The following is a 14,965-nucleotide window of genomic DNA, read 5'->3' on the forward strand; positions in this document are numbered from 1 at the left end:
GACCCTGGCACTCGTGAGGCAACACACCAACCATGAGTCAATCTCGTCCCCATAGAACCTCCTATCTGTCTCTGTAACTATCGAGTCCCCAGTGACTACTGCTCTGCTCTTCTTCCCCTTCCCTTCTGAGCAGCAGGTGCCCCACTGCCTTCCCCCGGTAAGTCATCTCCCCCACTATCAACATTATCCAAAATGGTATACTTATTGTTGAGGGGAATGGCCACAGGGGATCCCTGCACGGCCTGCCGGTTCCCTTTCTGCCCACTAAGAGTCACCCATCTGTCTTTTTCTTTTATCTGGGCAATGTCTACCTCTCTGTAAGTCCTCGCAGAAACATTAATAGGACATGCCCAAAAGCATAATGGTCTCGCTGTTTCAGTGAAGTTGTAGGTGGCTCTTAAAAGAGCCTTTGGGTTGTGGATGTGTGTTTGTTTCAGTGCAGTGCGGTCCTTCACTTGGAGCTGGTGTACTTGGTCACCGCCTTTGTGCCCTCCGACACGGCGTGCTTGGCCAGCTCCCCGGGCAGCAGCAGCCGCACGGCGGTCTGGATCTCCCGGGAGCTGATGGTGCTGCGCTTGTTGTAATGGGCCAGGCGGGAAGCTTCCCCCGCGATCCGCTCGAAAATATCGTTAACGAACGAGTTCATGATGCTCATGGCCTTGGAGGAGATGCCGGTGTCGGGGTGAACCTGCTTCATCACTTTGTAGATGTAGATGGAATAACTTTCTTTTCTGGACCGCCTCCTTTTCTTGCCCCCCCCTCCCCCCTCTCACCGCTTTCTTCGCTCGCTTCTTGACAACTTGATCCTTGTTCTCATCAGCCATAACGACGCTCACTTTCAGCCACAGAATAAGGGAAAGCGGGTTCGGAGCTCACTCTTTGCAGACTGAAGATGTCATCAATGCTAATGAAGGATGGGGAAAGCCTGCCTTCTGATTGGCTACTTTATAAGCATGGTAACATCACTCTGATTGGTTACTTTGGGACTCAATGTGGATCTGTCAGGATCTGCAATATTATCGGAAACACAAACCGAAAGTTTGTGAAGGGATCAAATTCCGAGCTCACTCTAAAGTGTGAGATTCTAATTGTAAAGTATTCTGCATCTTTTGATAATGGTTTTCTTTTCTCTTCCATTTTAAAATGGCATCATATTTGTTGTCAAGTGAGAAAATGCACTGCAATCCGACAGGCAGTGCGTTTTACTCCTGGGAATGATGGAACTACTTGACAAATGCATCGTGAAGGAGGAAAATGGGAGTTTAGGAATGTTCTCTGTTGCTTGTTCTACACTCTCTGAAGATGAAGGACACTCTACCATCTTCTATTCTGCAAAATCCCTTCAGTTATCTTTTCCCCTATTCTTCAAATCTCCAATGAGTATCAGCCAAAGTATCCCTACATTACTCAGAAGAGCTGCCAGTGTGTGTATCATTGTCAGTTCTATTCCGATTACCTCAATGACTAAAGGGAACTGACCTGTGCCTTTTGCTTTCTGCTGACAACATGAGTTTTACTCCCTGACTGTTTGGCTCCTCAATCAGTGTCAGCAGCCTCCTGCCAATATTTCAGTTCCTGAAATCTTACTTTGCACTACATTAGAATACATATTATTTGGTGCATTTCAGTTTCTAGTAGAACTTTTCTTCATTATGAACTTTGCTACGTGGATTTTCTCTGAACTTTATTTGAACACAAGTCATTTGTACTGACTCTGAACTGGTCACTGTTACTTAAGGATTATTTTGAACATGATACTTGTGCGAATTTCAATTGTGACAATCTTATGTTATTTGTTTTATCACTGTGATTCCCTGCTTACACTGTGAGATAGTGTTGTTCAGAATTTCAGGTTGGTCAAGGGTGAGTTTACCTCTCGTTATTGGCTGTGTAAAACAGGAGTGCGGTTTTGATTTGCCCATGTGAGCTTTTGGGAGGTGAATGATTCTTACTCTCTCACACTCTGTCCCTGTCAGTTTCTGCCATCTGAATGTGTGAGTGCAGTCATCAGTCTGTACCTTTCCGTTCTTCCACAATGATTACGTTAGTATAATTATCACAACCCCAGAATGTCTCTGGTGTGAGAATGTGGAAGGGTATTTACTATTGCAGTGCCGATCAGTCTTTGCTATGAGACTGTTTGACTGGCTTTATCAATCTGTACCTGTTTCTTTCTGCTCAATGAATTTGTCTGTGTAATTATCAATCTCCCAATGTCAGTCTCTGCTATGTGAATGTGGGAGTGCTTTTAGCAGTATTACCTTATCCATTTCTCTGTTGGGAATATGTCAATGTGGTTATCAACATGTACCTGTCAGCTTCTGTTTTGTGAGTGTCTCAGTTTAGTTAAGCTTTTCCACACAGGTTGTGATGTGTGAATATGGCAGTCTAGTCATCAATCTGTATCTGTCTGTTCTTCCACAGTCATTATGTTTGTGCAATTATCAGTCTATCCTTAAGGTCTCTGCTGTGAGAATGCATAATTGTAGTTATCAATCTGTCCCTGTCAGTGTTTGCTCTGTGAATGTGAGAGTGTATTTACTCATTGGTCCCTGACAGTTTCTGCTATGTAAATGGGGGTTTTGCTATCCATGTCTTTATGTTCATTTCTGTTATGTGAATGTTTGATTGGCATTATCAATCTGTACCTGTCAGTTTCTGCTCAGTGAATATGTCTGTGTAATGAATAGTCTATTCCAATCAATCTCTGCTACGAGTCTGTGTGAATGCTTTTATCAGTCTCACCTTGTCAGTTTCTGTGTTGTAAACACGGTCATCAATCTTTACCTGACATTTTCTGGTTTGTGAATATGAGAGTTTGGTTATCAATCTGTACCTGTCAGCGTCTGCTTTATGAATATCTACATTTGGCTTAATCTGTTCATGAATGTTTCTCTGGTGTGCATATGGCAGTGTAGTTATCTATCTGTATCAGTCTGTTTCTGTTATGTGAATATGAGGGCAGTTATCAGTTAGAGTGATTGTGTTGCTTTAAAATGTGCATTTTGTCCTGTCCACAGAAGTTAACATACAACGCAATAAAAAAGAAATTTGAATAACTTAATTCTACTGGAATACTTAACAGAACAATGGATACAGTATCACTTCCTAATTAACTGTTCCAATACAGTAATATCCCATAAACATCCTTGGCAAAAGACAAATTCAATAAAATATATAGTCTCACATCCGACTCCAGTAGCAGAAAGAGAATCTGCAGCTTCTGACTGTAACTGAGTGGAAGAAAACTAGCTTTCCTGTCTTCAAGACACCGACAATTTTGCTGAAAGCCAAAACTAAAAATGTCATTCTGTGAGAGCTTGACCACACCCATTCAGGCTGCTTCTGTTGTTCCAACTTTAAAAGGAGCCTCAAACTGTTTACTTGAGTGCAGACTTCTTGACACTTCTTCCATAAAACCTCTCTTCAACAAGAAAGAAAGAACAAAATAAATATCTTCAAGCCACAATATCATCAAGCCTTCCACCCCTCTTAAAAATCATAAGAGATGGTCTAATTTTTAAAAATTCCTTAGCCTTACACTATTAGTAAACAATACGTACACATTTCGTTGACTAAGCATTCAAACACTCACTACCACAGTTCACGTTTTCCTGCTATGTAACATTTCCAGCTTTTTTCATCAAAGTCGCAACAACACCTTGGCAATTAGGTTCTCTCACCCTGCCATGTGTGTAATTTACAAATTGAATGGCTGTGATAGTAAGCTTCATCTGAACAGTCTGTAATTTTTGTTCTTAAATGTCCCCAAAAACAATAAACTCAAGTCTCCTTCACAAACACAAAGTATTTCTGTTGTGGTTCTGTTCGCCGAGCTGGGAGTTTTTCTTGCAAACATTTCATCCCCTTTCTAGGTGACATCTTCAGTGCTTGGGAGCCTCCTGTGAAGCGCTTCTGTGCTGATTCCTCCGGCATTTATACTGGTTTGAATCTGCCGCTTCCGGTTGTCAGTTGCTGTCCGCTGCAGTGGCCGGTATATAGGGTCTAGGTCGATGTGTCTGTTGACTGAATTCGTGGATGAGTGCCATGCTTCTAGGAATTCCCTGGCTGTTCTCTGTTTCGCCTGTCCTATAATAGTGGTGTTGTCCCAATCGAATTCATGTTGTTTGTCATCGGAGTGTACGGCTACTAGGGATGGCTGGTCGTGTTGTTTCGTGGCCAGTTGGTGTTCATGGATGTGGGTTGTTAGCTGTCTTCCTGTCTGTCCTATGTAGTGTTTTGTGCAGTCCTTGCATGGGATTTTGTACACTATTATAGGACAGGCCAAACAGAAAACAGCCTGGGAATTCCTAGAAGCATGGCACTCATCCACAAATTCGATCAACAGACACATCGACCTAGACCCTATATACCGGCCACTGCAGCGGACAGCAACTGACAACCGGAAGCGGCAGATTCAAACCACTATAAATGCCGGAGGAATCAGCACAGAAGCGCTTCACAGGAGGCTCCCAAGCACTGAAGATGTCACCTAGAAAGGGGATGAAATGTTTGCAAAAAAACCTCCCAGCTCGGCGAACAGAACCACAACAACGAGCACCCGAGCTACAAATCTTCTCACAAACTTTGAACAAAGTATTTCTGTTGATGAGTCTTCAGCTTTCTGTAAAGATGCCCAATAGGCATGAAACTTTGCTCTCGTGGCTCGGTGTCTCTGCCTTAAATTTGCTCTTCAAGAACAAAAAGACAAATACCTGTTAAAGCCACAGTCTCAATCTCTCATTTCCTGCATTGTGGAAATGCAAATTCATTTATTGACCTGTGCCTGTCCATTCTTGTCACATGAACATGTAAATGTTGTCATTAATGTGTCCCTGTCAGTTATCGCAATTCAGGCGTGTGACTGTTGTTATAAATCTACCCTCTCAGTTTCTGCTGCGTGAATGTGAGTTTAGTTATCAAACTGTAACTGCCAGTTCATGTTCTGTGAAATGGGAGTGTTGTCAACTTGTTCCTGTCATTTTCTGCCTGTGGGAGTGCACTTATTAATCTTTCTAGGACAGTTACTATTGTGTAAAAGTATGAGTGCACTTACCTATCTGTCTGTGTCAGTTTCTGACATCTAAATGTAATTTTCACTATCCTAACATACCTGTCAGTTCTTCTTTTAGCTCTGGGAATGAGAGTGTCACCTTCAGTTTCTACCTGACAGCAGTTGGGTTTGGTTATTCATCTGTCATGCCACTTTCTGACAGGTAAACATTTGAGCACAGTTATTCATTTGTACATGGTACTTTCTTATATCTGAGTATGAGTGTAGTTGTCAACCCATTCCCCTTGGTATGTGCAATGAAAATAAGAGAGTGTGTGTCACTTTCTGTCATGCGAACATCTGAGTGTTATGAATCTATCCATGACAGTGCCTGCAAAAGATAATGTGCGTGTGTGTAAGTAACTGCCCTGTTAATACGTGTGTCGTTTTTGCTTGTTTCTGCAAAGTGAACGAGTGAACAAAAGTATCAATGCATACTCGTCAGTTACTATTTGGTAAAGGATATATCTCTCTGGTAGCCACTAATATTCTCTGTGAGGGTGTGATTCGTTATGTGATACCTTTTATGAGGGTGATTGTAGGCAGATCTGTTTCAGTTAGTGAGTGCATATTTTGGACAAGAATTCAGACATTTGAGTTTCAAAATTGTGCAAATATCAATGAGCTGTGAATGGTGAATTTGTTCAAACTAGATACATGTGCATTGTGAACTGTGAGAAAGAAACAAACTGACATTTTCTCAATTGTTTGAACATCTCTATCTCAAACTGAGCTCAATGTGTAGCTGACTCAATTCGCTCTAACAGTGGAAAGAATGTTCTTCGCTCTGACAGCAGTAACATACCTGCTGTTTGTTAGAAACAGCTGGTCACACTTGGCTCTGTACAGAAGGAATATGACATTGTTTGATCCTTCAAGTATTTGCCTGGAGGAAGACAGAAGTGAAATCTCCTGTAAATCACCATCAGCCAAGTTTGACCATTTTTAACTGATCAATGCAACATTCTGTTAATAATCATGAGGATATTGTATTTAAAGCCAGGAATTCAAACAGAACAACATGTCAGATTCTACTCTTGTTCCATGTCTGGTGATGTTTCTTTTTGTTAATTCAATGCCAATTGACTGAGGTCTAGAAACTACCAATAACTGTACAGCTCCATGAATGGGACTATCCAATGCAAGTGGGTCTGTGAATGAGTTTAGTTATTGAACTATTCATGTCAATTCCTACTTTGTGAATAACAACCACACTCTCACACTCTGTCCTTCTAAGCCTTGCATAAATTACTTATGTATTCAAATAGCAGTGACTCAGCAGTAGATTGATATAGAACTATATATTCATTGAAATGACATTGCACATAAGAGGGCCATTTGGCCTATCTTGTCCATTCCAACCCAAAGACACCAAATGGCCATTTAATCCCATCTTCCTGCTAAAAGCCCATAACCCTGCAGCTGAGAGCACTGCCTATTTCTACAACCTGAATTTATTTTTCAATTTGTTCCTGCCGGCCTCTGTTTCATGGATATGTCAACATAGCTATCAATTTGGACCTGTCAATTTTTCATGTATAAATATTTGAATGGAGTTATCCATCTCTACTTGAAAATGTCAAAATACAGTTATAAATATATAGTTGTCAGTCTCTACAATGTGAATGTGTGAGTTTATTGAGCAGTCTCTCCCTGTTAGTTTCTGCTCTGTTAATCTGGGAGTGTCAGTAATAACCTGTACCTGTCAGTTTCTGGTTTGTTAATAGATTAATGCAATTATCAACATATACCTGCCAGTTTCAGTCAGTGTGCATGTGAGAGTGCTGTTATCAATCTGTACCTGTCAGATTTTGCTGTGTGAATGTGACTGTCATTTTCAGTTCCTGTCAATTCTGTTATGTGAACAAGAGATTGTCAATCAATGTGTCGCTGTCAGATGCTGCAATGAGAATGTGTGACTGTAGTTATCAATCTGTCTATGTTACTTTCTGCTATAAGCATACAGGCGTGTAGTTATCAATCTGTATCTAACAGTTTCTGCTCAGTGTCTGTGGATGTATTTATCAATCTATTGCTGTCAGTGTTTGCAATGTGAAAGTAAATTGATCAATCTTTCCTCATTAGTTTCTGTTCTCTGAATCAAAGTGTTTAATTATCAATGAGTAACTGTCAGTTTTTGGCTTTGTGAATGTTTAAATGCATTTATCATTCTGTACCTATCAGACTCTGCTTTTAGTTTTTCTGAGGGTTTAGTTTAATCTGTCCCTGTCAGAATCTGTAAATGTAGTTACCAATCCATACCTGTCAGTTTTTCTGGCTGAATATATGTGTGTGAAAATGTCAGTCTACGCCTGACTAATTCCGTTGTGTGAATATAAGAAATTCGGAAGCAATGCTTCCTGTCAGTCTCTGCAATGTAAATATGTGAGTGTATTTATCAATATTTCCCTGTCAGGTTCTGCTGGTGAGACAGTGTTGTGATCAATACATTCTGCTGTATGAATATTTGAGTGTCTTTATCAAATTATACTTGTCAGAAAATTTTCTCTGCATATACAGAAGTTTAGCAGTCAGTTTCGTCAATGTGAATATGTGAGCACGGGTTTGAATCTATGTCTATCTGTTTCTGCCAAGTCAATGTGAGAGCGCAGTTTTCAATCTCTACCTGTCAGATTCTGTGTGAAATTGAGTGTACTTATCAAACTGTTTCTGAGAGTTTATGTTTAGTGAAAGTGGAAGTGTTGTTATCAAATTGTACTTTTCTGTTATGTGACTAGAAGAGTGTAATTTCCAATCTGTCCCTGTCATTGTCTCCTCCATATATCCGAGGAAGTAATTAAATTATACCTGCCAGTTTTTGCAATACGAATGAGAGTGTACATCTCAACCAATATCTGGCAGTATGAGCTATGAGAACGAGAGTGTTGCTATCAGTCTGTACCTTTCAGTTCCTGTTATTTCAACATGTGAGTTTAGTTATCAATCTGTACCAGTCAGTTTCTGCTTGGTGAATATGTGAGAGCATGTATCAATCATTCCTTGTCAGTATCAGTGTTGTGAATATGTGAATGAGGTTATCAATTTGTAAACCTATCAGTTTCTGACATGTACATATGGAAATATACCTGTCAGATTCTCTTGTGAATATGGTGCAGTTGCTTTGTGAACATTCAAATATAATCATTAATACGGACATGTCAATTTCCACTATGTGAATGCATATGTGTATTTCCTAACCTACCCCTGTGAGTTTCTGCTGTCTGTCTATGAGAGTGTTGACATGAACATGTAGCTGTAAGTTTCTGGTTTGGTAATGTTTGAATGTCTTTATCAAAATGTATGTCAGTTTCTGTAATGTGAATGTGTTAGTCCAATTCTGAATTTATGACTGTAACTTTCTGTCCTGTGAATATGTAGGTGGTGGTTATCATCTGTACCTGTTAGTTTCTGCTTCATAAATGAATGAGGGTAGTTGTCCATCTGTTCTTGTCAGTTTGTGCTGTGAATATGTCAGTGTAGTTATCAGTCTGCATCTGTCAATTTCTGCTAGGTGAATGAGAGAGCATAGTTCCTAATATGTACCTGTGAGATTCTGATCTGTTATGTTTGAGTATCTTTATTAAACTGTACATGACAGTGTGTTTATCCATCTGTGAACTTGGAAGCGTAGTAATAAATTTTTACCTGTTTGGTTATGCTGTGGGAAAGTTCTTGTCAGTTTCCCCCAAGTGAGTGTAGTTATCCATCTGTGCTTGTCAGTTTCTGCTATCTGAACCACCCCGTGGCTCAACACTTTAACTCTCCCTCCCATTCCACCAAGGACATGCAGGTCCTTGGACTCCTCCATCGCCAGAACATAACAACACGACGGTTGGAGGAAGAGCGCCTCATCTTCCGCTGGGAACCCTCCAACCACAAGGGATGAACTCAGATTTCTCCAGTTTCCTCATTTCCCCTCCCCCCACCTTGTCTCAGTCGATTTCTTCGAACTCAGCACCGCCCTCCTAATCTGCAATTTTCTTCCTGACCTCTCCGCCCCCACCCCACTCCAGCCTATCACCCTCACCTTGACCTCCTTCCACCTATCACATCTCCATCACCCCTCCCCCAAGTCCCTCCTCCCTACCTTTTATCTTAGCCTCCTGAACACATTTTCCTCATTCCTGATGAAGGGCTTTTGCCCGAAACGTTGAATTCCCTGTTCCTTGGATGCTGCCTGACCTGCTGTGCTTTAACCAGCAACACATTTTCAGCATCAATCTGTAACCAGTCAGTTTCTGCAGGAGGAATATTCTTATATAATGCGGCACATTATACGGCACAGTGGCTCAATGGTTGGCTCTGTTGCCTCACAGCGCCAGTGACTCTGATTCGATTCCAGCCTCGGGCAAGTGTCTGCGTGGATTTTGCACCCCGTGTCTGTGTGGGTTCCCTCTGGGTGCCCCGGTTTCCTCCCACAGTCCAAAGAACAGGTTAGGTAAATTGGCCATGCTAAATTGCCCATCGTGTTCAGGGATGTGTGGGTTAGGTGCATTACTCTGGGATAAATGTAGAGTGATAAGGGAATGGTTCTGGTTGAGATAATCTTCAGAGTGTCGGTGTGGACTTGCCAGGCTGAAGGTCCTGTTTCAAAACTGTATGGATTCTAATTCTAACTAAAAGACTATACCTGAAAATTTCTGCTAGATGAATTATTAAATATAAATTGATTAGTTATTAATCACTCCCCATCAGTTTCTGATCTGATAATGTATGAATGCAATTATCAATCTGAATCTGCTATTATTTGTAATAAGAATATGGGAGTACAGTTACTGTTCTATGCCTGGAGACATAGGAGTGGAGGCTAGGAAACTTGGGGAAATATATATTGATATCTTGAAAAATATTTGATATCAGTGCACATGCCAAAAGAGGAGATGTTAGAGATGTTAAAAAAGACATAAAAGGTGTATCAAACTCTCAGACCTGATCAAGTATATCCCTTGATGTTGTAGGAATCTGTTAAGGTAATTTGAATAAATGATATTGTTTTCTTACTTTTTTTAGAATATCTCATAGAGACGGTCAATCTATCCCGATCAGTTATTGCAAATATGAATGGGTGGTTATAAATCTGTACCTGTCAGTTTCGATGTGAATATGTGGGTGCAGTTATCCATCTCAGTTTCTGCAATGTGAATGAGAGTATAATTATCAGTCTCTAGCTGTCAGCTTCTCTAATATCTATATGTGATGTTAGTTATGGAGCTGAACCTCTGTTAGTTTCTGTCATATGAATGTGTGAGTGTCATCATCAATCTGTCCCAGTTAGTTACTGCAATGTGAATGGGCGAGAGCAAATATCAAGCTGTAACGGTTTCTGCCATGTGAATATGAGTTGAATATGAGAGTGCAGTTGTCAGGCTTTGTTTGTCAAACTGAGTATTGTTATCTATATATACTTGTCAGATTCTGCTGTGCTTTATGCAATATGAAACTGAGTGTTATTGCTAATCTGTTCCTGACAGTTTCTGCTTTGTGGATATGATACATTTGTTATCAAACTTTCTCTGTCAGTAACTACCTCTGTCAGTCACTACAATGTGAATGTCAGGGTGTATTTACTAATTTGTTCCTATCAGTTTCAGCTCTGTGTATGTAACTGTGCAGTTATTAATCTGTAACTCTCAGTGTCTGCCATGTGAATGTGAGGGCATTTATCCTATCAGCTTCTGTGTTGTGAATATATGAACGTGCTCACCAATTTATACCTGACAGTTCTGATATGTAAATATTGTCCTCAATTTCTCCTTGTTGATTTCTCCTATATGTGTTACAGTGTTCAGTTAGCAAACTGTACATGAACTTTACTGGAAAGTGAACATCAGAATATAGTTACCAATCTGACTGCTCTGTAAATGTATAAGTGCAGTCATCAAACTGTACATGCCAGCTTCTACTCTGTGACTCCGAATATAGATATTAATCTTTGCCTGTCAATTTCAGCTATGTGAATGTGTGAGTGCACTAATCAATATGTACCTGTTAGTTTCTGCTCAGTGCACTTGTTGTGTCATGGATTGTGTAATGGAAAATTAAAGGGTTTTCCAACTCCGGTAGTGCAGACTCAAACTGGCAGGAATGATACCATGGGCTGTTCTTCAGGATGTCATCAGTTTTTCCTCATTGCATAGCTACATACTTTTGTGAATAATGTTGAGAAATGGAAAGGTGTTACATTCCTTTGGGTAGTGTCAAAAGGAAAGGGGAACAAACTAATAAATTGTATTGTAGCCGACTGACCACAATGCTACAAGAAAGTGAATTGGCTAGTTCACTTCATTATACTATTGAGTGTTACATAATCCTGCTCTGTGGTGTGATGGTGCAAGCCATTAGCAGTACTCCCCTGATGCTCTATGGATCAATGAGGAAAGCAAAAAGACTTGTTTTTGTCATACAGTGGAGAAGATTTAAATCATTCAGGCAAATTTATTGAACGTGGTTGATCTCTTCTTGCAAAACAAAGAGAATTTACAAGATTGGCTAAATTTCTTTGTTGAATTAAAGGGTGATTACTTGATTATATTGTTAAATTGACGATATGACATTCGATTTTCTTGCTTTTTGTGATATTTCATAGGGTGGGGAATTTGGGATTCTTTGTAGAAGATTAAAGTGAATTTGGAGACCAAGTTACACATTTTTTAATAAAAAAATTAATACTGGGCAGTGTGAAAATGTAATTTCTATCCCTGCAAGGTGAATATGTTGAGAATGATGCTGAGATCAAGGTGGGGTTGGCAGGTTCTCTGCTGCCATTACGCACTTATTGAAATGGAATGCCAGCTGAATGGGATTTAATTGCTTGTTTTTGTGTAAACATCTTGTATATATTCATTTCTGTTTCCTACAGTGTAAATGTGTGTACATTGCTGTTAGTCTCTCTATATTGTGTGTTGATATGGTGGTTCAATCTGAATTTGTACCTTTGTATCTGTGTGCGTGTTCTCAGTAATGATTCACTACTTGTCACATATGGCTGTTGAAACAATGAAGTATGTTGTCATTGTTTATCTGGTTTGTGACATTTAAAATGCCCTTATTAAATGTAAACTTGATTTAGTACACCAATTGCCTACTTTAAACAATCAATCAATCAGTCAGCTACAAACATGTTGTGAATGTTCATGGCCTGTGAATCATATTCATTGAAACCAGGAAGATGTCTATGGAGAATGCAGAGAAAAAAAAGAAACTTGCCTTACCACAGTTGTGTCTGACGGTTTGTTTGGACATATCGCTGGAAATTGAGGTCAAACTAAGCCTGATCCAATCGGCTCTGTGCCTGAGGAAAGGATGTTCTCTGCTTTGACAGGGGTAACATACCTGCTGTTTGTTAGAAGCAGCTGGTCACACTTGGCTTTGTACTGAGGAAATATGACATTGTCCTCATCATTCAAATATTCGCTTGGCAGAAGAGAGAAGATTTTTCAGCTGTAAATGAACAAAAGCCAAGTAAGGGAAGATTAAACTGATCAGTGTGGCAGTCAGTTAATAATCATTAGGGTATTTTCAAACCTAGCAATTCAAACAGAACCAGGTTTCGATTCCACTCTTTCCCTCAGTCGCTCCTGGTCTCCGTTTCTTTTATTTGCAACTTTGTGACAAATAAGTGAGATCCAGAACTAACATCTGCACACCTCCATGAACAGGAATTCATGAAGCAGCTGCAATGATGACATACATCAATAGCAAGCTGAGAATGCACTAAATGTTGAAGGAAAGAACGAGGAACGCTATGTCTAATGCTTTACTCGAAACTTCAAATCCGTTCGTCCTTTATAGGATTGTCACAAAATTATGGTCTGTGCGTCCATTATTCACCGCCCAACATCAACAAACAGCGTGAAACAGAAGCCAAACAGAATTTCCATCAGTGTTTAGGGGATTTAGAACCACAAGAATGACCCACAGCAGCTTCTTCCCGCTCTGCCTCCCACAGCAGGCCCACACACAGCCCGAGAAAGGCCTCTCTCTTCCCCCCAGCCCGCTCACTCCAAGTTCCGGGACCAGTTCCTGCTCCGCTCGGCCTCTTACAAACAGCCCCCGGTTCTCCCTGAACTCACCCCGAATCAATCCCGGTCTCGGAGCCCCCTCTGTGTCCCAGGCTCCCATCCCGATGTGCTGCTGGAAGGAGCCTGCTGTTCCCTCGCTTCCCTGGGCGCTGATCTCTCCATTGCGGTCTGTTTCAAACAAACCTCTTACACTCACTGAGTAAATGCCCCTCAATGGGGTAAAAACAATGACTGCAGATGCTGGAAACCAGATTCTGGATTAGTGGTGCTGGAAGAGCAGTTCAGGCAGCATCCAAGGTGCAGTAAAATCGACGTTTCGGGCAAAAGCTCTTCATCAGGAATAAAGCTCTGCTCTTCCAGCACCACCAATTCAGAAATGCCCCTCACTGGCAGCGCTGGAGGAGGACCTCACGCATGCGCTCCTCTCGACAGGACCCGGTCAGCTTTGGGGAAGGAGCAGCATCGCGCATGCGCCGCTTCAGGTTGCCAGAATAAATCATTCACAATAAACCGACAGTGACAGCAGCAATGCTAACCCCAGACCCAGTATCGGGGATCAGGGTCAAAGCACAAATATTACTTCCAAAAAAAGGAGAGACTAAATGAGCTTGGATTGTTTTTTTTTCTAGACCAGAGATGACTGAGGTGGTGGCACATGATTGTGGTGTGAAAGATTATGAGGCGTATGGAGAGGGTGTATGTAGAGAAACTGTTTCCCTTGTTAGAACGATCAATCACAAGTGGTGATTGGGTTATAATATGGTAAAGGATAAGGATTCTCACTATGGTGTAGGGTAAGGGTTAAATATATTGAGGGAAAATCTCTCACTCAGCATGTGGTGGAAAACCGGAAGATACTGTTTGGGAAGGCAGTGGAGCCCAGAAACCTTAACTTTAGTATTTGCTTTAGTATTTGTCATACCATTTAAGGATATGGGACAAGTGCGGGAAATTAGCAAACCATCAGTGGTAGTTATTGTGGATGCAGACACAATGCCTGAAGGGCTTTTCTGTGCTGTATGAGTATACGCATGTCAGCTTTTGCTCTGTGTATCTCAGGGTGCAGTTATTAATTTGTACCTGTCAGTCTTTGGTTTCTGACTATGTAATTGCATTTATCATAAGACACCTGTCAAGTATATGTGAGATTCTGGATTAGTGGTGCTGGAAGAGTACAGCAGTTCAGGCAGCATCCAAGGAGCAGTAAAATCGACGTTTCGGGCAAAAGCCCTTCATCAGGAATACAGGCAGAGAGTCTGAAGGGTGGAGAGATAAGGCTTTCTGCCTGTATTCCTGATGAAAGGCTTTTGCCCGAAATGTCGATTTTACTGCTCATCGGATGCTGTCCGAACTGCTGTGTTCTTCCAGTACCACTAATCCAGAATCTGGTTTCCAGCATCTGCAGTCATTGTTTTCACCAAGTATATGTGAGAGTCTAGTTATCAACCTGTAACTTTCAGGTTGTAGAGTCATACAGCTTTGATCCAACTAGTCCACACTGTCCAGATAACCTAAACTAATCAAATCTCATTTGCTAGCATGGAGTCATAGAGATGTATAGCATGGAAACTGACCCTTCGGTCCAACCCATCCATGCCGACCAAATATCCCAACCCAATCTAGTACCATCTGCCAGCACCCGGCCCATATCCCTCCAAACCCTTCCTATTCATATACCCATCCAAATGCCTCTTAAATGTTACAATTATACCAGCCTCCACCACTTCCTCTGGCAAAGTGTAGGTCTCTTTTACATCTTTCCACTCTCTCCCTAAACCTAAACCCAGGGAAAAGACTTAGTCTATTTATCCTATCCATACCCCTCATGGTTTTATGAGGCTCTATAAGGTCACCCCTCAACCTCTGACACTACAAGGAAGCCCCAGCCTGT

The 14,965-nt window shown here is 41.1% G+C and overlaps 1 protein-coding gene across 1 annotated transcript; it reads right to left on the minus strand.

Annotated features, from left to right (window-relative positions):
• Positions 1 to 451: 451 nt before the first annotated feature.
• Positions 452 to 754, minus strand: LOC132837325 (histone H2B type 1-B; the record flags this gene model as incomplete). Its single annotated transcript, XM_060856993.1, has 1 exon — positions 452 to 754. A coding segment is annotated over one exon (303 nt), but the record flags the coding sequence as incomplete, so codon positions are not given.
• Between the last annotated feature and the right edge of the window lie 14,211 nt (positions 755 to 14,965).

Source organism: Hemiscyllium ocellatum, chromosome 49 (genome assembly GCF_020745735.1).
Source record: "Hemiscyllium ocellatum isolate sHemOce1 chromosome 49, sHemOce1.pat.X.cur, whole genome shotgun sequence".
NCBI lineage: Eukaryota > Metazoa > Chordata > Chondrichthyes > Orectolobiformes > Hemiscylliidae > Hemiscyllium > Hemiscyllium ocellatum.